General features: G+C 38.0%; 1 protein-coding gene across 6 annotated transcripts in view; it reads left to right on the plus strand.

Annotated features, from left to right (window-relative positions):
* Nucleotides 1–26,963, plus strand: part of rad51b (RAD51 paralog B) — a 397,175-nt gene that overhangs the window by 83,881 nt on the left and 286,331 nt on the right. The window contains exons 8-9 of one of the 6 annotated variants that reach the window (XM_062968055.1): nucleotides 4,348–4,409; nucleotides 18,064–19,096. The exons of the other annotated variants lie outside the window; for them this stretch is intronic. Coding sequence (XP_062824125.1) covers nucleotides 4,348–4,409; nucleotides 18,064–18,178 — 177 coding nt within the window. The 3' untranslated portion in view covers nucleotides 18,179–19,096. Of the gene's footprint in view, nucleotides 1–4,347; nucleotides 4,410–18,063; nucleotides 19,097–26,963 lie in introns of those variants that run through there. 6 annotated transcript variants of the gene reach the window in all.

The following is a 26,963-nucleotide window of genomic DNA, read 5'->3' on the forward strand; positions in this document are numbered from 1 at the left end:
TGTGTAGTTTTTTTTTTTGAGCTGGCAAAAATACAATCCTGGTGCCTCAATTCAGGCTAGCAAATCTGAGAATGAAAGGTTGGAGATATTCTTTCTCATTGAAAAAAGTTCTTAGATATGTGCTGTTTGCACCATAAATGAATAAATGTGGTGGCAACAATGTTTTTGTTTAAGCTCCAGTCTTAATGATAAATTGATTTATTATCCATATTAACCTTTGGGCAGGAGGAACCAACAGAGACTTGTTAATAAAATGAGCCTTGTGATTTGGGTGCCTAATAAGAAAGGCAGTTTATGGTTCAAGAGGAAGCTGAGAACACAGGGAAAGTGGTTTTGAAAGGGGGGGAAGAACTATAGAACCTGAGTATTTTGACTCCAGGATGATCATGATGATTATTTTGATGTTAAATAAATAACTATACTATTAGCTTTATCACTTGTGAGTTTCTCACCATAGCACAGATTGGGTATCCATTTCGCTCTCTTCCGTCTCTTCCTCACCTCTTGACCAGGCAAAACGGGCAAATTCTCTCCATCTCTCTGCATGGAGGATCCTTGCCTGAGCTCCCTTCCGAACCTCCAGGCAGCCCAACAGCCTGCTACGACCAAGGCCTACGCTTACAAGATCTCTCGGTTTCGTACCTTCCTTTAGTCCCGAAACATCGACTCTTTCTCAACCCTGATACCGGTCAAAAGCTGTCTCTGGCTTCTATCAAATCCTATCTAGCTGCCCTGTCTTGGTGTTTTCAGTGTCATGGCTAGCCTTCCCTGTTTGCAGACTATCTCATAAAAAACCTTTTTGAGGGGCTACAATAACGTCTGTCTGCCGACGAGCTCGTGTTGTCCCAACTCACGTCCTCCCCTTTCGAACCGCTGGCCTCAGCAAACCTCCATTTGCTTTCATGGAAAGTAGCTTTCTTGGTTGCAGTTACTTTGGCCCGTAGGCCCTATTTCAGGGACGGGTTATACTTTGTTTCTCCTTTTTGGAGATATTGCTATTTCTGATTGCACTTGTCCCCTGCTCACACCGAGTGGCCATGATGGCAGGGGGTACACTTTGACGCTGTTATGTCTTTCGTTATGTGCACTGGGTCCACATTCCGATCCCATTCCGCATTGTGCCTTATTTCTTCTGTACCAAATAAACATTGGGTTTGGACATTCAACTCATTGACGGGTTTGCTCTGTCCCATCGTCCTGGACCTCAGCTTGCTAGTCTCCATTAGTGTGCATTCACAGAGTACACGAAGAAAAAGGTCAGGTTGCTTACCTGTAACCATGTTTCTTCGAGTGTACTCTATGAATTCACACAAACTCGCCCTTCCATCCCCGCTGGCAAACCTCTCTCTTTCTCGTTGCCTTTGCGACGCAGGAACTGGGGAGTGAGCGCCCAGGGCTGCCTTACATGCCCTGCGGCGAGAGGGGCGTGGTTACCGCCAAAATTCAAACTTTAGCTTGGAAGAGTTTCCGTTGGAGCCTGCGCAGGCGCAGCCTTCTCCATTAGTATGAATTCACAGAGTACACTCAAAGAAACATGGTTACAGGTAAGCAACCTGACCGTATCAGGTTAGCAAACTATTTATTCCCTGTTAACATGACTGGACTGTGGGTAAGTTTATTGCAGTTGGTTGTAGAAATTATCTATCTAATTTTAAGAAATTGTTTTATTCTGTATTAATGTGATTTTAATGTGGCTTCTAAAGGTGTTTTGAAGAACTTGTTGGCCTCTTTAAGTGAGATAAAAGGAAAAGATACACATGAATACAGTATATCATGTTAGGCTCGGGCAATCTTTTTGTGTTTCCATTGTAATGTTTTTGCACATTCATCTTTTCTGTATTTATATAACTATTTTAATTTCTTTGTGGCCAGCCCTGCCGTAAAGCCGATAAATTTTGTACAGTAGTAGCTTAATGTGAGACTATACTTGCCTTGTTCTTTGGGTGTGTGTATGCGTACTTTGAATGGCTTTATTTGTATTACAGTTTTAAAAATGACCTTGGGTCTGCTCTAAACAAAATTCTCCCTAAGTTAGTGAGCCTTTTCCTCCTTTTAAAATAACTTGTCAACAGCTGGCTTGATTGAAAACAGACAGCAACTGGCATCAAACTAACGTTATATCATCTGTGTTTATATTTCCTACCCACACATTCTTTATTTTTAATGTTGTATTAATTTTGAAATGGTGTGTGACATACTGTTATACTTACATCATTTGGAACCACATTTATTCCCAGGAGCATATCTTTGATTTAGGAGCTTTCGAGTCCATGGCCTAGCTAGAGCAGACTTCTACAGGACTTGACGTTTGCACCACTTTATAAGAGGGTCACAGGCCAACAACACAGTCCATTGAAGCATGTTGTCAGGGGTAGGGAGTGATTTAAAGTTTGATAAAAAGCACATGGGACGATTAAGCTTGAATAACAGCTTGATGACTTTGGTGTAGGGAACATTCATTTATTCGTATCTCTTTGTTTTCTAAACAGCAGTTTTTTATGAGTGGTTCAATGTGTTTATATAGGGTACTTGTAATAAGGCTGAACATCCGGCCTCCAGTTTTGTTCAGAGGAAGCAATGGCTCTTGAGGCTATTTGTTAAAGAAAAACTATAATAAATTTAAGTGCTCCTTAAAGCAGCTAAAGAAAAATGTACTTAATTGGAAAAAGTTAGTTGAGAATTCTAAAGTGGTATCTTTTTAAAAAATTGAACTTTCTGGTACTAGTAGAGCAGCTGTATAAACCTTAAAAGCTGCCATTTAAAGTACATATTTTATAGTAGGAAGTATAGCATGGAGAAATACGTGGGTTGAAAGGTGTTCTAGTAGAAATATATACGGCAACTGGAAATCCCCCTATCTCGTTACATTTTGTTTACCTGATCTCGCCTTGTTCTTCTCCTACATATTTACATGGCATGCACAGCAAAAGAAAGAATGCCATATAGGACTTAACTCACAAACCAGTCAAAAGGAGTAGGAAACCCCACCTACAGCATTTTTACCCACATGGGTTTGTCACCCTCCATTAAATAATTTCTTACATGTAGAGTAGAGTCTCACTTATCCAAGCCTCGCTTATCCAAGCCTCTGGATAATCCAAGCCATTTTTATAATCAATGTTTTCAATATATCGTGATATTTTGGTGCTAAATTCATAAATACAGTAATGACAACATAACATTACTGCGTATTGAACTGCTTTTTCTGTTAAATTTGTTGTATAACATGATGTTTTGGTGCTTAATTTGTAAAATCATAACCTAATTTGATGTTTAATAGGCTTTTCCTTAATCCCTCCTTATTATCCAAGATATTCACTTATCCAAGCTTCTGCCGGCCCGTTTAGCTTGGATAAGTGAGACTCTACTGTATTAGGAACAGATTTTTGTAGTAGTCTGTCATCAAGTCATCTGCCTCAAGCTTCTTGTTTTTTTCCATCTCCAAGGAGGTGTTGACTTATTCACAGTTCACATAAAATATAACAGTCAGTTTAGTAATATACTTCAACAATGGGCGGTTGTCCATCTTTGGGGACTCATGAAATGAGATGACATGAGCCCAGCTCTCTTGCCTGATACAGGAATATCTCCAGGCATCACACCACAGACCTGTACCTATTCTTTGATATTTTGAGAAAGTAAAAGTACAAAGCCAATGGGAGAATAACTAGGGCACAAATGGTAGAAAGGCGTGAGCATGACTGAGTACAGTTAACAGCCCATCATCATGTTTATTCAGTTGCTTATATTTTATTGTATTATTGTTCTATATTCTATTTCAAAATAACTGAGCCACACGTGGAAAAGTGACTTATAAGCACCAATAATAAATTATCACACAATGTTAGGCGGAGATTATAAAACATTTTTCTGTTATTGATAAGAGCAAAATGCTTGTCAGACATTGCAACTGTGATCTTAAAAAAAGTGAAAATACCAACTCTGTACGAATAGGCTGCATTTTTATTACAACCTTTTCCAGTCTTTCATAGCTGAAGGCTACAAAATACAATAGCAGACATACTTTTCTGCTGCTCTAAATGCAGGAAGAGTGTTCTGTATCATTAAATGCCATATACACAAATGGTACCATGGTCAATACATCTTAGCCTTTTAGGGTTGTTTGTTACCCTCTAGCAGCAGACCAAAAATTAATGTTCTGAATGCCCACGTTCAGTGTTCTGTAATTCAGGGATAGATCAGCCTGAGTTGTTTTTAATGAAGATTTGCGAACTAAAACTGACAGATGTATCCCAGCTGTGTTCTATTAACAGCAGACCTAGAGAAGAAGCAGTCACAGCAGCTTTTTAATATATATTTTTCTCATCTGTTGTGATCTCAATGCAGTTGCTGTATCTTGGTAGTGTTATGAATTATCTGCCAGGCCACGTTGAAGTGAAAGATCTAAGGTAAGACAAAAATGAATGTAATTAATAGTTGGAAGGATGAAAAGTAATAGGCCAAACACACAAATGTGTGTAAATAAATGTGAGTTTTCAGAATTTATGGTTAGTCTTTATATCTTCTCTGATAATAGGAAGTGTTTCACCATAGGTCACAGAAAAGGTCAACTCCCCCCTTTTGGGAATAGTTGCTAGAGTGTAGCCTATGGCTACGTTCATTGTTGTAGACCATTGACCATTGCCTTGAAAGGCAAACAATTACAGGGAGTGCCAAGTATGGAGCTGTGTTTTATTGCAGGACTACCTACCTCTTGGGTGATCAGTGGCATTATTTTTTAGGGCGATTTTACTGAGATATAAATTCAACTAATAGTTAAATTATTGAACTATACTATATGAGCCCCCAATGGCGCAGCAGGTTAAACCACTGAGCTGCTGAACTTGCTGACTGAAAGGTCAGTAGTTCAAATCCAGGGAGCGGAGTGAGCTCCTGCTGTTGGCCCCAGCTTCTGCCAACCTAGCAGTTAAAAAACATGCAAATGTGAGTAGAACCATAGGTACCGCTCCAGTGGTGTTCATAGTGAAAGCATTTAAAATCTAGTAGTGACTCCTCCCTGTTTTTCTTACATTTGCATCATGTTTTTCCATCAAGATTTCGATCCAAAGAAGCTCACAATGACTAAAGAAGCAATACAATTAAAAGTAAGCAAAGTAAATATTGAAAAAGAATTAAAATAGTGGAAATAATTTTTAAAATTCAATTGAAATATATTTTAATTGTTATTGATATAAAGGCCTAGGATGTTTTATTTTATAAAAGCTTTATGGAATGTTCCCTCAAACCTCATATATTATGGTTTTGGTTAAGGAAGGCTCTAAAACTTCATGCAGCCTTAGTTCTAACCCTATAACTTTTTTGAGACCCCTTGATCCCCTTTACTCATCAGATCATTCTTTATCTGGAAAAAAATAAGAAAAGGTAGACTGCCTCTTGGAAGCCTCCAGAAGCAGTGGTTTAATAGATCACATGGCCCCTTTCTCTTTGGTGTATGTGCGTGAGGGAGGGAAGGAGAATTGTTCAAGCTGAGAAGGAGATTTCTGACAGTTTTAAGTGGTGCTTTACTCCCACCCACTCCCAGCCAACAAAGGGTCCCGGGGTAGAAAATTCATCCTTGGACCTGATGAACTTCCCATTCTCATTTGCTTGAAAATTTGGAAGAGGCTACATTTTTCTGTCTTGATCCTAAACCAATGCCTGATATCAGTAATGGACTGGATGTGGGCAAACAAACTGAAACTTAATCTGGCAAGACAGAGGTGCTCCTGGTCAGTCAGAAGGCAGAGCAGGGAATATTTATTTTTAATAGTCCTTGGTTTAATTCTATTTTAGTGTTTTAGGTTGTGCTTTAGGTATCCCAATCTTATCTTTCAAATTCATCTTGTAAACAGCACAGACCTTGTAAGGGTTCAAAGGGGAGGGCACCTGGGTTAAGCCTCTCACCACTCTGAACAGCTCAGCTGGACATGAATTGGCAGACGCAATGCATGCAGAGAAGAAAGCTTTCTTCACTTCAAGTGTTGCCACCTTATAGAAGCAAAGGTGCTGTCTATACCGTGTCTTGTCGCATAAAAGTTGAGTTTTCCACCATCTGTGCTTTAGTCATCCTTCCTGTTTCATTTCCCTGAGGGTTGCTATATACCAGGGAGCCTGTTTTGTCACGGGTTGGAGAGGATGTTTGGGAGCAATCATTTAATAGCCCTGGTTAGATTTTGATTGCACTTATTGACCAGTGATTCAGGATCGTCAGTAATGCCATCCATCCTCTAAGGCAGTGGTTCTCAACCTGTGATCCCCAGGTGTTTTGGCCTACAACTCCCAAAAATCCCATCCAGTTTACCAGTTCTTAGGATTTCTGGGAGTTGAAGGCCAAAACATCTGGGGACCCACAGGTTGGGAACCACTGCTCTAAGGTCTCCTGGAATCTCAGAGGATCCATTAGCTTTTGAGAGTGGACCATTGCAGGGAAAGGTTGTAGCTGTGATACTAGTCCTGACCAGAAAGTGATCTGTCCATGACAACTCAGAGGCATTGATCACCTCCGCCCACAGATCCGTATCTTTCAAGATGAAAATCATCCGGAAACCAATTGGGATAGGCCCATGTTTGTACTTTTATATTTCATAAAGCAACATTATTTTGAAGGAAGTACCAGGACAGAGGTGAATGAATGTGCAATGCTAATGCGCAAGTTATACAGTATATTGTGTAGTTCTAACGTGCAGCTAATATTACTAGAAATAAGAAGAAAGCTGAACAGTCATGCACAGATGGTATGCATAATTATTGTTTTGCTGCAGTTGGTGATATGGTATTGTGTGTGTTCTGTTAAAGTATTTATTTTTAGTTAAGATATCTTGTGGATTTTGATGAATATAAACATAGTGAAATATTTTTCTATAGTAGCAGTATTAATATAGTTTAACAGTTGATAATTGCTTATCACTGCCTGTTTTAATTGGAATAATTTATTTATTACAAAATCTGTTAGTCAGCAGACTTCTTTTTCTTGTTTTTTTAATGGCTGGAATTATATATACTAGTCACTGCTCAGAAGCTTACACTTTCCCAATTTAAATTATGAGTTTTACAACTTGAAGAAAAAGGTTACCAAAGGAAAACAGTAATTCTTGTGTAATGTATGTATTTGCCTTAATGCATCCTGCAGGAAGCATCCTTCTTTGGACAGATGTGTGTTGCTTTGGAGCTTTCAAAAATTGTACTTTGAGAAGTGAAGGAAAACCAAAGAAGACTGCCTTCCACTTCCCTCCAGAGGAATTTTGATTCATTAGGAACCAAATAAGAAATTCCACTTAATCTTTATACTTCAGTTTTTCCTCTACTCAGCTGGTCTGCAGGTGCAGCCAAGCTTGGCTGGGTTTTCAGTGTGGTGAGACAAGAGTCATTACTGAAATTCACTGGCACACATTCCCTTTAGAACAGCTGATGTCATGGAATAACAAAACCTTCATGGTAACTCCTAACAACCAAAGCTAAAATAAACAGTGAATATCACCTCCACCAAGATACTAGATCTTAGATGTCTTTAACAAGATGGTGACTGTCTGCCAAGAATCACAAATCTATAGTTTATATTATAGTTTTACACACCAGCACATAACTCGGAACTAGCCATGCTTTTGGCATTCATAGCAACACAGTGGGTATTTTATTACCTTCCACCACCACATATGCTGGTTGCACACACAGTCTTTAAATGTTTTGTTATAGCCTAGTGAAGAATGAAATAATAGGGCCATTTTCCTAAGTTAAAATATTGATTTCAATTATAAAAAGGTTTTAATTATAAAAAATTAAGAGTAATTTTGTAACCAGAAATTAGGTGATTTTTATAGAGTTCATTCCGGATATATTTTTATAGAATGACTTTAGAGTATAGCCATACACTGCAGATTAACATAAGCCTTTTATTATTGTTGTTAATTTACTCTTGTCTTTGTATTGTTTGTTTTCTAAGTGTTGGTTGTATAGCGTTGAAATCCTTAATTTCCATCCCAAATATGAAATATTTGTACATACAAAACAAAATCAATGTTGCTTATTCAGCCAGAGTAAATTATCTGAATCTCCTTGGCACAGTTGTAATTTTGCCAGATATGCTTTTTTAAGTAATATAACCCTGTGATTTGCTTGTTTGGCCTAAATGATAAACTTTACCACAGTTGCATTATGTTTGTAATTCATGTGGATTAAGCGGTGTAATTTTGTTCCTACTCAAATACAATATCCACGGGTTCATTTTCCATGGTTTGAGTTTCTTAGTCAACTCCAGTCTGAAAACATACTGGGAGATTGAGATTGTCATGTGAAAGTGGATGTGTTTATGGCCATCTCTTGGTTTACCAATACAATTCCAAGGGATGCTTGGGCCAGATGTTGACCTCCCATCTTCCAAATAATAATAATAATAATAATAATAATAATAATAATAATTATTATTATTATTATTATTATTTTATTTTTGTACCCCGCCACCATTTCCCCAGAGGGACTCGGGGTGGCTTACAGATATAAAACCATCATACAGTAATATCAAATACAAAAACACACTAATAAATTTAAAAGGCATTAAAATCACAATCATTATAAAACACATGAAAAACACAGCAATAAAAACATAAAATGAGCTGGGCAAAGTGCACTGAGTGGAACTTGTAAACAAGAAGGAAGTTAAGGTGCTACAAGGTCATGGGAAGAGCCTTAAACTGGGGTGAACTCTGAGGCTATGTCAAGGAGTTAACCAACAGGTACAACTGGTCAGAAGAAACCGCTAGTACAAGGGTTTAGCATACAGTAGGCGGTACTTCTTCAAAGACCTGTTTGAAGAGCCAGGTTTTCAGGCTCTTCCTGAACACTTCCAAGGTGGCAGCTTCCCTAATTTCCCTGGGGAGCGCATTCCAGAGCCGGGGGGCCGCCACGGAGAAGGCCTTCTCCCTCGTCCCCACCAACCGTACTTGTGACGGAGGTGGGAGCGAGAGGAGGGCCTCCCCCGATGAATGAAGGGAGCGTGCGGGTTCATAGGGGGAGATGCGGTCAGAAAGGTAAGTGGGTCCCAAACCGTTCAGGGCTTTGTAGGTCAACACCTGCACCTTGAATTGGGTCCGGAAGGTGAATGGCAGCCAGTGGAGCTCCTTAAACAGGGGAGTAGACCGCTCCCTGTAATTCGCTCCTGTTAGGAACCTGGCTGCCGCCCGCTGAACTAGTTGGAGTTTCCGGGCCGTCTTCAAAGGCAGCCCCACGTAGAGTGCGTTGCAATAATCCAATCTAGAGGTAACTAAGGCATGGACCACTGTAGCCAGATTAGACTTCACGAGGTATGGTCACAGCTGGCGCACAAGTTTTAGTTGTGCAAAGGCCCTCCCGGCCACCGCCGACACCTGAGCCTCAAGTGTCAGAGATGAGTCCAGGAGAACCCCCAAGCTGCGGACCTGCGCCTTCAGGGGGAGTGCGACCCCGTCAAGCACAGGTTGCCACCCAATACCCCGATCAGACATGCGACTGACCTGGAGGACCTCTGTCTTATCAGGATTAAGTTTCAGCTTGTTCGCCCTCATCCAGCCCATCACAGCCGCCAAGCACTGGTCCAGAATCCGAGGGGCTTCCTTGGAGTTTGATGGAAAAGAGTAGTAGAGTTGGGTGTCATCTGCGTAGAGATGGCACCGCACTCCAAAACTCCGGATGACCTCTCCCAGCGGTTTCATGTAGATGTTAAAAAGCATGGGGGAGAGAATGGAACCTTGCGGGACCCCACAGGTCAATGGCCAGGGGTCCGAGCAGGTGTCCCCCAGCTTCACCAACTGGGATCGGCCCTCCAGGAAGGACTGGAGCCACTGCAGAGCAGAACCCCCAAGGCCCATCCCGGAGAGCCGTCCCAGAAGGATACCATGGTCGATGGTATCGAAAGCCGCTGAGATGTCCAAGAGAACCAGCAGGGTCACACTCCCCCTGTCCCGTTCCCTGCGGAGGTCATCCACCAAGGCGACCAAAGCCGTCTCGGTACTGTGCAAGCACATGTTGAGGAAGCAATGAGAGGACAGATGGAAGCAGATTGGTTCCCGTGTCCTCTGCAGAACTGCAGGTGAGTGGGATGGGGTGAGGGAATCTTCCCAGCCACAGGGAACATTGTTTTGAACGCCCTTTTAGCCTTGTAGCAGTGGATCAACTTTCAGGAGTCAACCATGCTCCGAAACGATAGGGTTTGGTACTATCCATGGTTTCAGGTATCCACAAGGGTCCTTGGAAGTATCCCTCTATTCATGAGGGGAGATTACATTCTAGCTCGAATTTCCCAGTGTACATTACCTGGTTTATGAATGTTTAGACTGCTAATCTGTTATGGACGAGACTAGATCACGAACATATGAATTGACTGCTGAAGGTGACTGATTTGTTTTTCTTATGAAAAAATATAGGAAAAGGACATTAGTTTTAGTACAGTATTTCCTTGATAAAACAAAATAGCATAACTGTAATATCCAAATCCAGCACAAACTCATAATGGCATGTATTAGTAAAAGTTGGTGAATCATGTAAAAACACTTCTTAATGAAAAAAATTACTTGTCATGGAAGGTGATAATAAAAATGTAGATATGCTATTAAAATGGTGTGGGAAAATTAAAATGTTCGTATTTGTTGCTGAAAGTTCATTACAGTAGGCAGGAGACAAACTTCTCTTGGGATAACATTCCACAATGGAGGTGACTGCTGAAAAGGACCCTGCCTATCTCTGAACTTTAGATTGAGAGTCACTGAGAAAAGTGACTTTGTAAACAATTTTAGCATGCAGGTATTAGAAAAAAACAAAAATGTCACTTTAACACCAATTTATTTATTTAAAAAGCATTTGAAGCATAGCTATGAGCATAAAAGCATATTAATTCTCTTACTCTTAAAATACTTCTCTGCAACAACCAATTCATCTCTAAATGAAAAGATCTTGGCCTAATGAGGTAATTTGGAATATTAATTAGTGAAGATGGACATGGATCTAACAGATGAGTGGCTAGTCTCATCTCTCCAAACAACTTGTCCATGTCATCATGTTGATTAAACTCAAACTCACTCATCAAAACTGGATATATATACCCAGATAGAATCATAGAATCATTGAGTTGGAAGAGACTACAACCCCCTTCCATTCAGGAACACACAAAGAAAACATTCCTGACAGACAGTAATCTAGCTTCTGTTTAAATATGTCCAGAGAAAGGATCTACCACACTTGGAGGCAGCATATTCCAAGTCTGAACAGTTCTTACCATAAGGAGGTTCTTCTTAGTGTCAGGAAATTCTCCATAATGCCCCTCCTTCAATGTGGAGCCCAAATCTGAGCAATTGTCTGCCCACCTGAACTATTAGAAGTGGTCTCGGGTGTGTTACTCTTCCCTCAAACTATTTGTGTTGAATATTTTTTAACATCCATGCTGAGGCACCCTTATCAGGGCCAGCTCAGGATTTCATGGCAGCAGTGGGCCTGTCTCTAATAATCTATGCCCCTACATATGCAGCCGAATAAACTCTTGATCTCACTTTTTGATCTAATGGTGACCTAGAGGTAGGGTTTTTTTTGGGGGGGGGGGGATATTACTATAGAAAAATCACTGCATTTATTGCTGGGTTTAGATTTGCTGGGTTTAGATTTGCCATAAGTTTTTTTAATTTTGCAGGGGAAGAGGACTATTAAAATAGTCCATCACTAGAGACTAATGAATCCAAAAGGATTTCTGAATGTTCTATGGTCAGTTAACTAGGTTTCACATATGCATGCAAGGTCAGTTTGCTAGTCCAGCTTGCTTTGACGAACAAGTGCTAACTCCAAGGGAAAGCTTAGCACCCATTTCATGATTATTTTAGTTACGTTATTTATTACCTTCATAAATCAGTATCTCCCATTCTTCTCTCACTCTACTTTCTAATGTACCATTGTTTGATTGTGATATATATTGTTGGCATATGGGTTATCGCTGTGTTCTTATTTTGTAGAAATTAATAAAAAATAAATAACAGAAATTAAAATAAGGCCATTCTAATGGGAATCATGATGAAATCTGTCTTTCTGTGTACTCTCATTCTCTCACAGTAGTTCAATTTGGTTGCTGTGTTTTCCGGGCTGTAACGCCATGTTCCAGAAGCATTTTCTCTTGACGTTTCGCCCACTTCTATGGCAGGCATCCTCAGAGGTTGTGAGGTCTGTTGAAAACTAGGCAAGTGGCAAGTGGATGCCTGCCATAGAAGTGGGTGAAACATCAGGAGAAATTGCTTCTGGAACATAGCCATACAGCCCGGAAAACTCACAGCAACCAAGTGATTCCAGCCATGAAAGCTTCCGGCAGCACATTGAATAGTTCAGTTGTTTGTTTTAATCAAATGTATGTTACAAACAGGACATGCCAAATCATCCACAAGTAGTCAATTTGCTTCTAAATGCTTATGTTGAAGAGTTTGGGTGTGATTTAGTTGGGAAGTAAAGTTAGTCAAAAGTAGATAGTTTGTTTAAAAGATACCTCACCTAAAGCAGATGGTTTCCAAACAGTACATGTAATAGGAATGAAGTTGTATTTATTACATATTCAATTCTACAAGTTGTATAGTGTTCTGTGCAATTGAAGGGATTAACTTTTTACACTAGCAATGATTAATGCTCTAAGATCTGATAAGTATTTGCCACTCAAGGTTAATTTTGTTTCTGGTAAATACTGGCTAAAGGTCTTCACTGTCTATTTGGTTAGATTGTAAATGTTTGCCCTTTATCTACCAATAAAACACTATACTTGATTTAGTTTTCCTTTCCCAGGGTTGGATAAGACTTTTAGTCTCTCAACATATTTGCCTTAAGTAAATGAGACAGAGTAAACAAATAGGGCAAATTAACTTTGTAAACAAAGAATGGGAGAGTGTTACCTACAAAAATTAGCTCACTATAAAAATAGAGAGGGTTGTGCAGTGTTTACAATATCCTTTACAGAATGATCTCTTTAGTCCACCTTGTGGACTAAAGCTATTTTCAATTCTGTTGCCAGAAAGTTATAAGAAGGAAAGCTGCAAGAATGCTTTTATTTGGTCTACATTTCTGTGAGTTTGCTCGGGCAGTCAGTGTACCTTCTCCTCCAACTCTTTGGGAAGTGGAAGGGGATGTTGAGAAGTAGTCAGTACTTTGTGAACTGGGTATGTTGTGGTGTGAAATGATTCAGTGCCAATCTGGTTAGAAATCCTTTTTGGCCAAAACAGTGTAATCGTGCCAGTGATGCTGTTGTTTGGTTCCCCCGGGTTGCACCTACAGTGTCAATCTTGCCACACAATTACTGAACTATTCATGCAAATGAAGCAGTATAAGCATGCTGTTAGAGACAGAAAATTCTAAGCTGATAATTTAAAAAAGAAGTAGCTTCTTTCTCCCATAATCAGTGGGGCAATGACTGGGATCCCAATAAGTTTAACAGTGGCATATCTCATCACAGAGTAGTCTTAGGGATGCCTCCACGAGTTTGTGGCCTTCATGAGGGACTAGGTCACCAGGTGTCCTGTCTTACAATCTATATGAGCTCAATATGTATTTAGTAAAAAGGTACACTATCTAGAAAACAATGAGTGAAATCAATACACATAATATATTCTGGAAGTACAGCGAGTCCATTACATGGAGCTTCTTCAGACATTAAAATGCCCATGTATGTTAGACATTTGGGGTTTATAATAATCAACTTGTTATCCTTGCCATCATACAGAACCAATTTGAAATGATTTAGTATATATAATTACTATTACACTTATGTGGCAAGTATGTAACACACACACACACACACAAATCAAGTACCTATAATGAATATATTGCTTATCCAAAGTCAGATGTCACATTCCTTGACAATTTAGCTGTGACACTCCCAGCCCATCTTTATTCTTTTAAGGCCTTGGGTGTTTCCCCTGGTTCCCTGAAAAGAAGACCTAGTAGACGTTTTGCTGAATTGCTAAATATAAGGCCTCCCCCGAAAGTAAGACCTAGCAAAGTTTGTGTTTGGAAGCATGCCCGCCAAACAGAACACCAGAGCATGCAGGATCGGTAAATGTACGTACCATAGATCATTGAACATGGAAATAATAGTAGTAACAAGAAATTCTTGATAAGATTCACAGTTGGTCTGGTTATGCTGGTTTGTGATGATAACTACTGTACAGTATATAATAAATGTTCATTTTTTTGTTCAACATGGAAAAATATGACCTCCCCTGAAAATAAAACCTAGTGCATCTTTGGGAGCAAAAATTAATATAAGACACTGTCTTATTTTCGGGAAAACAGGGTATGTAATTGACTGATTCTTCTGATTACATCTCAGATATATAGATGACATGTTTCACAGTGTCCCTCCCACTGTGAGAAAATCTTCAAACACAAGTAGTTTTTGAAACCTATAATTCAGGAGTTGTATGCAAAATTTGTACCCAGTTAATTTGCATGGTAAGGAACATTTTTTTTGGCATAAAAATTTCTTTACATAAATACTTCTGTTTCTAACATTATTTTTGACCAAAAAGTTGTTTTCCTGCACAGAAAAAAGTATAAAAGTTAGCTATGGGTACATTTTACACAGAAGCAAGCCCCCAATTTTCTGTGCAGAATATAGTGTTTGCTGCGTGAAATACCCATGCACAATTTTTGTTCATAATAAGTCTTGGACTCCAAAGATTCTTTTCAGTCAAGGATTCTTCTTTTCAGTTTTTTTGGCATTTGAAAAATATGTTTCTGTAGCAGTTTTCAAATGATTTTGAATATACATTCCATTGCTATCTTCAGTGCATAATGTTGTGCAGGCTCAATGTCTGCTTCCTGTCTCCCTGTGTTTAGAGTTAAGGTGAAGAATTAACTATTAAAAGTACTCATAAAAGGGTTTTCTTGATGACACAGTTTTTATGTAAATGAAGAACAGTAGTGTATGGCTGAATTTAGTTTTTACTAGGGAGAAACATTGCTAGAAAGCCCCCTTAATCCAGTCTCTGCATCTGCCTTGTTGATTTGTGAGCTACAGTTGAGGCACTGCTCTATGTAGTATTTGGCATATTGTTTAGTCTAAAGGCTCTAATAATAGAAGGACTAAGAAATAGTGCAGCTATGTTCCCCTAGCTTCATTGCATAAAACATACGTCTTTCAAGAAAGTAAAGAAGACTTACCACTTTTTGTATGAAAGACCCCTTTTTTTCTTTTGCTCAGACTGGTATTCATTTAGCACTTAGTTCTCTTTTAGGTCACTGATGATGATCTTTACATTTTTAAATACATATGCACACTTATGGAGCCTCTGGTGGCACAGCGGGTTAAACCGCTGAGCTGCTGAACTTGATGACCAAAAGGTCAGCAGTTCGAATCCGGGGAGCGGGGTGAGTTCTCGCTTATAGCCTCAGCTTCTGCCAACCTATCAGTTCTAAAATATGCAAATGTGAATAATAATAATAATAATAATAATAATAATAATAATAATAATAATAAAAAAAAATTTATTTATAACCCATTTCTATCTCCCCAAGCAGGCTCACATGGGGACAAAGCCCGATCAACAGATAAAACAATATGACGACAGCATATATAATTAAAACAGTAACAATTACATTCAGAAGCTACATAGCGAGCATAATGAGCAGATCAATTGGTACCGCTCCGGCAGGAAGGTAACGGCGCTCCATGCCGTGGATATTGTGAATATATCTGAACATCAATGTCTAAAAAACACCCTTAACCAGATGGATAGAAGCAATTTTTATAAATTCAGCATATCACTGAGTTAGTTCCATGATAACCCATGGCTACCAAAATCCATGGCCAAAATCCATGCCATTATATGCAATGGCATAGGAAAATGGTGCCCTTTATATAAAATGAAAAATCAAGCTTTGCTTTCTGGAATATATTTTGGAATACTTTCTAGCCATTGATGGTTGAATCTATGGATACAGAATCAATAAATATGAAGAGTTGACTGTACAGAAAATTAAAGAGAGAAGAAACTATAATAATAAAGCTGTGACAAGACTGAAGAATTTTAATATCATGAAGTTTCTGACTAAACTTTGCAAGAAACCTAGAGGCTTTTTTTAAAAATGGTACAAATATGTAACTGAAGTCTTGTATTTAACATGTGTCTAATCATAGCTGCTATTCACAAACAGTGAACAGAAAGTTATGGGATTTCTACTTTTATCACATATGAGGACAGATTATTCTGGTTGGCATTTTATGATCCAAAGAAGTCTGATTTTTTTCAAAAAATCTGTGCAACAGTTCCGTTTCATCTCAATAAAATGGACGACAAATGAGAAGAACTTCTCTTCATTCAGTTTACATCTGGCTGGTTAAAGCTACCTCTGGCACCACTGGTGATATACAGTTTCATGAAAACTGTTTTAAGAGTCAGTATTGGTTTCTATGGCACCATTCTATTGAAGCAAAAGGTTCCTTATTGGAATCTAAGCCTTTTCTTCCTTTAAAGCCTTGAAGCCCTGTAATTCCCAGTGCCTGGTATCCAGAAAAGTCTGTGTTTGCAAGCATATGACTATATATCTCCATTAGAAAGTTCTTATTGAGGCTTAAATTAGTAAAATGAGAATGGAGCGCAAAGCATGGAAATATATTCTGAGTTAAGCTTAACTAGGTCTTGATTTTCACTGGGATAAGTATAATAACCTGCTTCCATGCATAGGGTTAAAATGGTAAAGGTGTAAAATAAAATCAAACCCACCTGAAACAAATCCTCAATTATTTTAATTTATGAATCTTCACAAAATGCAAATACAAATTTGTATTTGAACTTCTTAATGCTGAAACAATTTGAGAAAAAAGAAATACAGAATTCAAGTCAACCAGTTCACGTTAGCAGTCAATTACGGTATGTATCAAAGACTAGTTCAAGTTCACAATCAAATATGAATAATTTTCTCCGTGATTCTTCAGAAATCTTCAGAACACCAAGCTTCACAATTCTCAGCTGAAAAACTGTCATAAAACTCAACATTGCACAGTTGTTTTTTATATGTTTGAAAGAAAATTGGAGTTATGTTATTTAAAAATAATTTTGCAGTATTTGGTGCTAGACATTTAAATTTGGCTTAGATTATTTTCAACTGGGCTGACTCTCGATTTTATGCAATGTTTCATTTCAGTATTAAAGTACTCAGACACTACGGTTGAATAGCTATGGACTCATAAATAAGGCCCACTGAGTTCCTTGAGACTTTTCTCCAAAGCTAACCCATGCTATTGACTGCAGGCGAAACCCATCAAGAATTGCAAATTGAGCCACGCTCCTGTCACTATTCCACTTCTAAGCTGGCATTCTGTCTCTTTTCTCCACTCTTTCCTCCTTCCCCTCACTATTTCTGAGCTGGATTTTTAATTTTTTCAGCGGTATTTTATTTTAAAAAAAATTCAAATACCACTGAAATTACTTCAAACGAATTTTTAAAAATATAGAGCGAAACTGAGAGGGTGGAATTATGCAGTTATGTGACACAGTTGAGTAAATGAAGAGATGTGTGATAGGAAGGTTCATACCAGTATGTAGCTACTACTGGTGCTTGCGTATCTGCCATGCAATAGCAGATTTGTGCTATAAAGTCCCTAAGCCTTACTGGAGACAGGATTCAAAAGTCATGGGGTAGCCACTGAGAAGGTCCTGTCATGTTCCCACCAACCATTACTGTAAAGATGGACCAAAAAAACCCCTCTCCTTTGGAGTTTAGGGCCTGAACAAGATCATGGAGAAGATATGCCTGGAACTAAGCTGTACATGTTGGAACTCATGACTAGCACATTTAACCTGTCAAGAAGCAGTCTGTCAGCCAGTGAAGCCACTGGAGTAGGAGAGTTGTATGATCCCTGTAAGCATCCCAATTAATGCTCTGTCTGCAGCTTTTTCACCAACTGACGTTTCTGGACACTCTTCAGTGATAGCCCCATACGCTTCAACAAAACATAAAACTCTATCATGTTGCTCAACCCAACGGGTTTCACAAAGCAGCAACAGGCTGTTTGCTTTTGATGCAGGAAAACAGTCCTTTATATTTTTCTTTATTTTTCTTTATATTTTTCAGTTCCAGTCTGCTGAAAGATGTTCTGAAGAAATTACACACAGATGATATTGTTCCTTGGCAGTTTCTGACAGATGGAATGCTGCAAGTCTTTGCTAAGGCTAGATTTAACGAGTGAGCACTGCAGTGGATGTAGACAGCCATTGGACACTTCTACGATGTAATTGTCTGTGCTTCACTCACATTGACAGCACCATCATAACCCTGTCTACACAAATATTGCGAGTTCAGCCCAATTTTTCCAGTCTTGTAAGCCCTATTTAATTACTTATGACACTGTCATATCACCTGTCATATCACTTATCTTCACAAAGCCTATAAAGTCTTCTCTTATTCCTGCAACTTCGACATCAATGTACCTTACTGAGAGCAATAACTGTTCTGAGGTACTCATATCCAAAGTTTCATCTGCCAAAACAGAAAAACACTGTGATGCATTGCATCTTTCAATAATTGTTTGGACTGTCTTGTCACTACAAATGTTTATTAGTTCATTTTGTATTTGAGGTGTTCATAGCTGCAGTTTCGGGATGATTTTTAGGTCAGGGGCTCCTGATCTGGCACAAGATCTCAACAAGGCCCTGAAATTACCATCATTGTGCAAAGGTTCTTCATAGGTAATACCAGTTCTTGTTGGCAACAAAGGACAATAGTTTCTACACTTGACAGAAGTTCCTTTCTGTTTTCTTCTATTTCCTTCTTATTAACATTTTGACTTGGCCCTGTAAGCCCTATTTAATATCTAGCCTTGGCACTTTATCACCAGCCCCGTCCCTGGAGTACACTGCATAAACCCTGGCCCGCCTTTTAGCTCTGACCATATTTACTGGGCGTGGCTACTGGTATCAGTTGCTATTGAGTTTATATTTTAATGATGGTTTACATGTTTTTATGTGGCTATGCTTTGAAATGTAAATGTATTTTATGGTGTTGTATTTTAATTTTGTTCCAATGGGCTTGGTCCTCATGTAAGCTGCCCCGAGCCCCTTTGGAGAGATGGGGCAAGATGTAACAATAAAGTTGTTGTTGTTGTTGTTGTTGTTGTTGTTGTTATTATTATTATTTATTTCCTTTGTTGTGATGACAGGTTTTCCACTGTGAATTAGCAAGATGTTTTCAACCAATCACAAGTTCTTCTGATTGTACTCTGTGTTTGGTGTTTATTGAAGATTTCTATTGCATATTTCCATTGCCACAATTGTTTAGCAACCAATGCACCAAGCTGCTGATGACCACATTTAGCCCCAACTTCTCCTCCAAACACCACACAGTAGTCGCAGAGTGCACTATGTACATGTAATGAGTAGCCTAACCAGGGAAATTTGCTGAACCATTTCAGTTGAATACTTAGATGTCTCTTCTTATCCACAAGAAATACACATCCTGGCAATGGAGTCTGGATTTTTCACTAATAGAGCTTTAAATTGGTTATCAGAAACAGTCTTTTTCATATAAAGTCCAAGGTCTAACAATGACACAGCTTCTTGTCTTTGATCCTGTTCCATGGTTTCTTTGACAGGGCTTGGATTAGATCAGTGGTTCCCAACCTTTGGGCCTCCAGGTGATTTGGACTTCAGCTCCCACAGTTCCTAACAGCTGGTAAACTGGCTGGGATTTCTAGGAGTTGAAGTCCAAAGGTTGGGAACCACTGGATTAGATGAACCAGTGGTAGACATTGCATTTTCCTCAGTTTTCACCTGCAGTTCAGGTGTGCATGTTCTGGGGTTTTTATTAGTACTAGAACCTCCAGCCCAGTCCTTATGAACTTCTGGGAAACCCCTGCCAATAAATGCCAAGGGCAGAAACTGCCCAGATTGTAGGATTGATCTCTGGCGCAAAGGCATAGCAATGAGAATCCTACTATCCTCTGGAAAAGGGAAAGGAAGGGAGTAAGGAGGGAAAGGCCTAATTACCCATTAGGAACCTGTCTCCTACCTCAAGCTGAAGCAAAGCACAGCAGGGGGGGGGAGGGGGGACACGGAGCAGCCTCAAATAGCCTGCAGCTCCGTCCCTGTCCACCACCACCACTAAGTCTGGTCTCCTTCATGAGGGCCTTCAAATCCCCCCCCCCCCATGTTTTAGGTTGCTTCTTGTAGATTTAGCATGGGGATTTGATTAACCAGTTAAAATTCATGGGTAAACCATTTTTTCTTTTAAGCTGAAGAATTTCATAGGGCTACAGGTCTGGCCCAGCAAAGTGACAAGATCAGCGGTTACTTCTTGTTTGGATGACTGTAAATAAATTAAAAAACAACCACGAAAACAGATACAACCAGTATTTTTTGTGTAGGATTTTTGTATGAAATGTTAGATGGCCACGCTTAAAGAATTATTTATTATAATTATTTTACAAGTGAATATTTGTTCTGTGTGGACTTGACAAATACTCTTTTTTACAGTGTAATAGAAACTACGGTAGTGTGCTGTTAACCGTTGAGAACTATTAGGCAATATTGGATTGCTTTTTGCAGTTGGATAATAGTGGTAAACTGGAATTTTATGTGAGTCAACAAGATGAGGATTTCTTAAAGTTACAACATACTTGCTTTTCCAGGTATAGGACACACAGGCCTTGTGTGTAGTCAGTTAAACTCAACCCAGAAGCTAATTTGTGAACAGGTTGAGTCATCAGCTGAGCAAAGCTAAGTTCATTATTCAGAACAAGAGGCAATTTTTGAACTTCAGTTAGGCATAAGATCCATGTAGTGTAATTCTATACATGTCTGTTCGAAAGTAAACTCTATAGAGTTCAGTAGTGCTTAATGCCAGACACATTTGTATAAGATTGCAGCCACAGTGACTATTAAGAAAAATACACTGGTTTATTTTATACTACAGTAGACTCTCAGTTAATCAGCATCTGTGGGGATTGGTACTTGCCAGAAAAATGTAGTTTCTGGTTGCTTGAGAGTTACTATTAAAATAGGCCTAACTAATACTAAATCTCAAACTGCATACCATAAACCCTATTGACCTGATATTAATATTGAAATCCAGTAATTAGAAGCAACAAATAAAGACAAACTTACTTCAGGTCCCATCTACAGTGTCATATAATGCAGTGTGGCTGCTCTCTGGACATGTTCCAGTTTGTCAATATCCTCTTGAATTGTTACATCCAGAATGGGAAACAGTATTTTTGATGAGGTCTGAGCAAAACAGATTAAAGGAGCACCATTTATTTCCCTCAATTTGGATATTATGCCCCTCTTGATGCAGCCTAGAATCACATTGGGTTTTTAAGCTTTCCCATCCCACTGTTTACTCAGTTCAGTTTGTGATCTACTGAGACTCCTAGATCCCTGTCACATGTACTATTGACAAGCAAGGTATCACCCATCCTGTATCTCTGCATTTCACGCTGTAGTGCTTTGCGTGTTAGACTAGGATCCCATCTACACCAACCATCTAATGCAATTTGAAGCTTGCTTCCAGCAGTGGTGATCAAACAATAAGCTCCATACAAAAGTGCATGAAATAAAGTCTTCAATGCTCATCAGTGCTCTGTGGTTTGTGCAATCACCATCTGGACCTTAAACTAGTTCCAAGATTTTCTGTGCAATCAACGGCATAGTGAAACCACTTTCTTCAATACTGGTTTGAAACTGCATTAAATGGTCAGTGTAGATGGGGCCTGTGACTTTGGAGATAAGTCTTTGATTCCCTGCTTGATCATGAAGACCCACTGTGTGATCTTGGGTGAGTTACACACACTCAGCCTCAGAAACCTTGTGCTTGGTTCACCATAATTTGGAAAAGGCTTGAAGACACACAAGAGTTCTAAGTAGTGTTTTACAATGTTCTAGTACCTTATAGTGTTGAAATTCATTTCATTATTCTACAGGATTTGTAATGTGGTAAGTTCCTGACCTTCAAAACTGTATGTTGGGAAATCAGCATTTGTCTGTTTGCTTGACAAACCCATAAGCCTGCACAGTCATGTTATGCTCTGTATTAAGTTTCATGTGTTATTTTTCCTGACACTTAGAAATAATACCTACATTCACTATACTTTACTGTTAAATATATGTACAAATATGTGTTTTTATTACTCAGAGTTGTATCCAGTTAAGCCCTTTCACTTGTCTCCATCAGCAGAAACAGGATGGAGGTCACTGTCCCTCCCTCCATATGCTCTGAAATCCTGTTCTTGAAGGCGGATCATAGCAGAGAAGATGGAGAGGAGGGATATGGAAGGAAGAAGTCCAATCCTGCAAGCAGATTTCTTCTGGTGCAGAGTTGGATTCTCCCATTAGTCATTTTCCTTAAGTTTATGATTAGCATTATTTTCTATACTTTTTGTCCATGAGTTTATGATTAGTATCATATCCCATACTTTTTGATATTTTTATATTCCATTATTTCTGACCTTGTTGCTCCAGATTTTGTTTTGTTACTCAGTTACAACACTGTATTTCTTACATGAATAAACCCATCTTTGTATTTCCCTTAAATTATTACTTAGGCAGTCTAGAAGTATCCAGCTTTTAAAAGTTAGTGCAAAAATAAACCAAACAGTCCTCTGATTACCTCTTATTACTCCACTTTGAGTTTTCCTGACATTGCTGTCTCTGCTTTATTTTGCTGTATGTAAGATATTTCTTGTGAAGTCTCCCTTCTTAAGATAAACTTTCCCACAATTTTTCTAACCCTACATTCAAGGGATTACTTTGTCAAAAGCAGATTTAAAGGTAAGGGCAAGACCTCCCACCATTTCCTTCACTCCTTTTAAGGTTGAAGGTGTATTCTGTTATAATCTGCGTTTAAATTTCAAACAATACATTTTGCCTAATTGGAAGAGGCCATCTCAGATTGTTCCATAAAACTCAAACTGTGGCAAGTTATATCATGTATTACGATAGTTTACCTAACCTATAGGTTTCTATGCATTTCTCTGTAAGGTACGGCAGCGTTCCCCAGAATTGTGCTTCCCGGTTGTGTTGGACTCCAACTTTCAGAATTCCCTAGATATCTAACTGCATGATTTTGGATTTTGCAGTCCAGCATATTTAGAGGACAATAAGTTTAAAAAGAGGTGGAAGATTGTATATTACTTCTACCTGTTAAAGTGGATGATAAAAGTAAACAGTAGAAGCTATGTTGCCTACCTTAATTATGTTCGCCAGAAAAATACTTCCCTTTGAAGGGCCAGTTAGCTAAAATAGAAACAAGTTGTTTTCAGAGGCCCATTTCTTTAATTGGAACTACAAATATGTGTTTTGAAGCAATCAAGAAAGAATGGGGTTGTGTGCATGAAATCTCATCTTCAATTCCAGTTCAAAGCAGGAAATGGTCCAAGTCTTTATAGAACTCTTCAGGACTTTGCTTTCACTATATGGGTTTCTTTACTGGTAGTTGTATTTTCAAAATCTGCATTGCATTAACTGTGAAACTGAAACTAAAGCTGCTGAGGAATTTGGCAAAGTTTCAGCTAACCTTTGAAACAAAAGGGTAATGTGGAAAATATATACTTATAAGTCTGGTTCTTACATTCTTACTGTTTATAATATTTAACTTTTCAGAAATCTCAAAATAGGTTGATTGATTGTTTTGACAGGTTGACATTTACATTTAATTAAGTATAATAAATGCCATAGATTATTTGTTGCTTCCTCATGATTGCTGCCTATCTTTAATGCTACAGTTTTATTGAATATCTCAATATTGCATGGTGTGTGCTACCCTATATACATACTGGATAAAAAGCAGTATGTAAACAGTTTGGATAAGTGCATGCATATATAAACATGTTGCATTAACAAGTACCTTTTTTGCATAGGTAGAGCTCAGGAACTCTTTGCTTTAAAAAAAAAAGATGGTGGTTGTGTTACTTTGGGTCTTATTACATCTCTTCACACTGAGTGCTACAGACAGAACAAATATATGTCACTATAACTTGACTAGTTTTCTCCTAGGGAAATTGCTAGATACATGAAAGACTTGAAGCCCACACCTATCAATGAACATTTGCATCAAACTGTGCATGCACATATATGTGCGTGTGTGTGTATGTGTGCGCTCAGATGTAGACATTTCTAGAATTAAAAGTTTTAAACAAGCAACTTTTTCAGAGAAGCGGGGCATATCAATTTTGGGGCTTTGTGAACAGCTCAGCTTTTGGCTTCACTGTTTCTTTTTTCCTCTCTCATGACACATAGGTTTTCAGTGGCTGGCTGCACAAAACAAGCCAAAAGTTGGAACGGGTATCCCAAAAATATATCTCAAAATATAAGATTATTATGAATAGCATAGTTATGACTATGATTGTTTTTTAAATGACACAGGGTTCAAAATCTGAGTATTGATATGGTTTGCATTATAGAAGATCAAAAAAAAAAGCATTGAAAGCCTGATGGAAACTATCAATAAGTATAGGAATGAGGCAGGATTTAAAATGAATAAAGAGAAGTCTATGTTCTTAACCAAAAATTTGTCAAAAAGCAGTATTGACAAACTGGAAAATTTATCAACTTGTAGCTTTGAAAGTAAAATATTTAGGATTATGGTTAACCAACAAAAATAACAACTTATATCAAAATAATTATTTAAAAAACATGAGATTAAACAAGATTTGGAAAGATGGCAAAGAATTCAACAAACTTGGATGGGAAGGATAGCTGTGATAAAAGCGACGGTCTTACCCAAAATGCTGTTTTTATTCCAAAATCTACTGTTAATTAAATGAATGAGGATTTTTTAACAATGGAGGAAGGATTTGATTAAATTTATATGGAATGGAAAAATTCTAGAATTGCTTATAAAAATCTAATAGATGCCAAAGAAAGAGGGAGCTTAGCACTGCCAGACCTTAGGTATTATGTGGTAGGTTTGAGCTGGCTAAAGGAATTGATAAGATTAGAAAAACAAGCTTTACTCAATTTAGAGGTATATAACCTAAGATTTGACTGGCATGCATATTTATGGTATGAAAAAGATAAGATTAATAAAGATTAATAAAGACTTCTATAGACATCTTATAAAAGCTACACTTTTAGCAATTTAGAAAAGATATAAGGCAGAGATGGAATAACAAACCCCGCTATGGCTGCACCCTTTGGAAGTAATGCTAAACCAAACATTTAACGAGAAAATGAGAACCTATAGAGAGTACTTACCGTATATACTCGAGTATAAGCTGACCCGAATATAAGCCGAGACACCTAATTTTACCATTAAAAAACTGGGAAAACTTATTAACTCAAGTATAAGCCGAGGGTGGGAAATGCAGCAGCTACTGGTAAATTTCAAAATAAAAATAGATGCCAATAAAATTACATTAACTGAGGCACCAGCAAGTTAAATATTTTTGAATATTTACCATATTTTAAAGAAAAACAGTAAACGAGCTCTGTAAGTGGAAAAGTAGGGTCAACAAAATATGGTATTAACGATAACTTACCAACAACAACAACAACAACAACAACAACAGAACTTCATTTGTACCCCACCCTATCTCCCCATGGAGACTCAGGCCGGCTTCCAACATAGTAACAGGTAACATTCAATGCCTATATAAACAATGCAGAGATATAGATCTAAATTATATATACTAATTTCACATATGCATTTTCCCCTGAAATGTTTGCAAATCCTCTCTATATATGTGCATTTCCCTCCTGCATCTATCTAGAAATCTGTGTGTGTGTGCGTGCGCATGCATTTCCCCTGTAGTATTTCCAAGCCCTATATATCTATATTCATATATATCTAGCTAGACATCTCTCTATATATAAATAATTATATATGCATAGGATTTGCAAAGACTTGCAAACATGTGAGCCAAAAATTCATATATAAAAATAATGTATACACATAGATACATATATACAGGTACATGTATATAGAATGTGCAAAGACTTGCAAACATATGAGGGGAAATTCATATATAAAATTAATATATATAGAGAGATACAAATATTTAGGTACATAGGGATTACAAAGGCTTGGAAGGGGGAAGTGCCTACATATCTGTAGCAGAGATTAACTAATATTTCAGGGGGAAATGCTTTTATAAGATTAATGGGTATATATATATATATATATATATATATATATATATTCTTCTTCCTGACTTGCAAGGGCTTATTTTCGTTTTCAAAACATTCTCTTGGTTAAGAGTGAGGGAGGTTTTGCAAAATAAAACACACTTATAAGGGAGGAGAGAAATATATCATATATTGCAAGCAATGGACTCCAGGCTCCGCCCACCTTGACCCCATTATAAGCCGAGGGAAGCTTTTGCAGCTGATAAAAAGGGCTGAAAAACTTGGCTTATCTTCGAGTATATACGGTAATTAAAGAAAATGAGCATTAAAAATTAAAAGGAACAGAAGAGTTAGGGATAAACAATTGGTTTCACTGTCACCAATTATATGACAGATTTTTAAAAAGACAATAAGGTCGGATTTGCGAAAAGGATATTGGAGAACATTTTGGAGAAGGTGAATAAGGGATTAATTTCCAGATTATATAGATACGTATTAGATTACAGTCTAGAAAATAACCAAATAAACCAGCAATGATCTTGTGGGTTAAAGATTTAGGGAAAAATATTGAGTTGAATAATTGGGAAGATTTATGGAAAAAAGGATTTAAATTTTCAATAGTGGGAACTTTTAAAGAGAACATGTACAAAATGTTTATAGAAGCTACATAACACCTGAGGCAATAGCTAAAATAGACAAATGTCATTGGGGAATTGCTGGAGATGTAAATTACGGAACGGAAGTGAAGAATATACAAAAAGAAAAAATGATTGACAAATTAATAGCATGTGCACAAATTGTTTTAGTGAGCAGTTGGAAAGATAAAACAAAATGGACTCTGACAAATTGGTATAAGTATATAGTTGATATGTTAAATGTAGAAATCACAAATTGCAAATGGAATAATATAGATAAAAT

Source organism: Anolis carolinensis, chromosome 1 (assembly GCF_035594765.1).
Source record: "Anolis carolinensis isolate JA03-04 chromosome 1, rAnoCar3.1.pri, whole genome shotgun sequence".
Classification (NCBI taxonomy): Eukaryota; Metazoa; Chordata; class Lepidosauria; order Squamata; family Dactyloidae; genus Anolis; species Anolis carolinensis.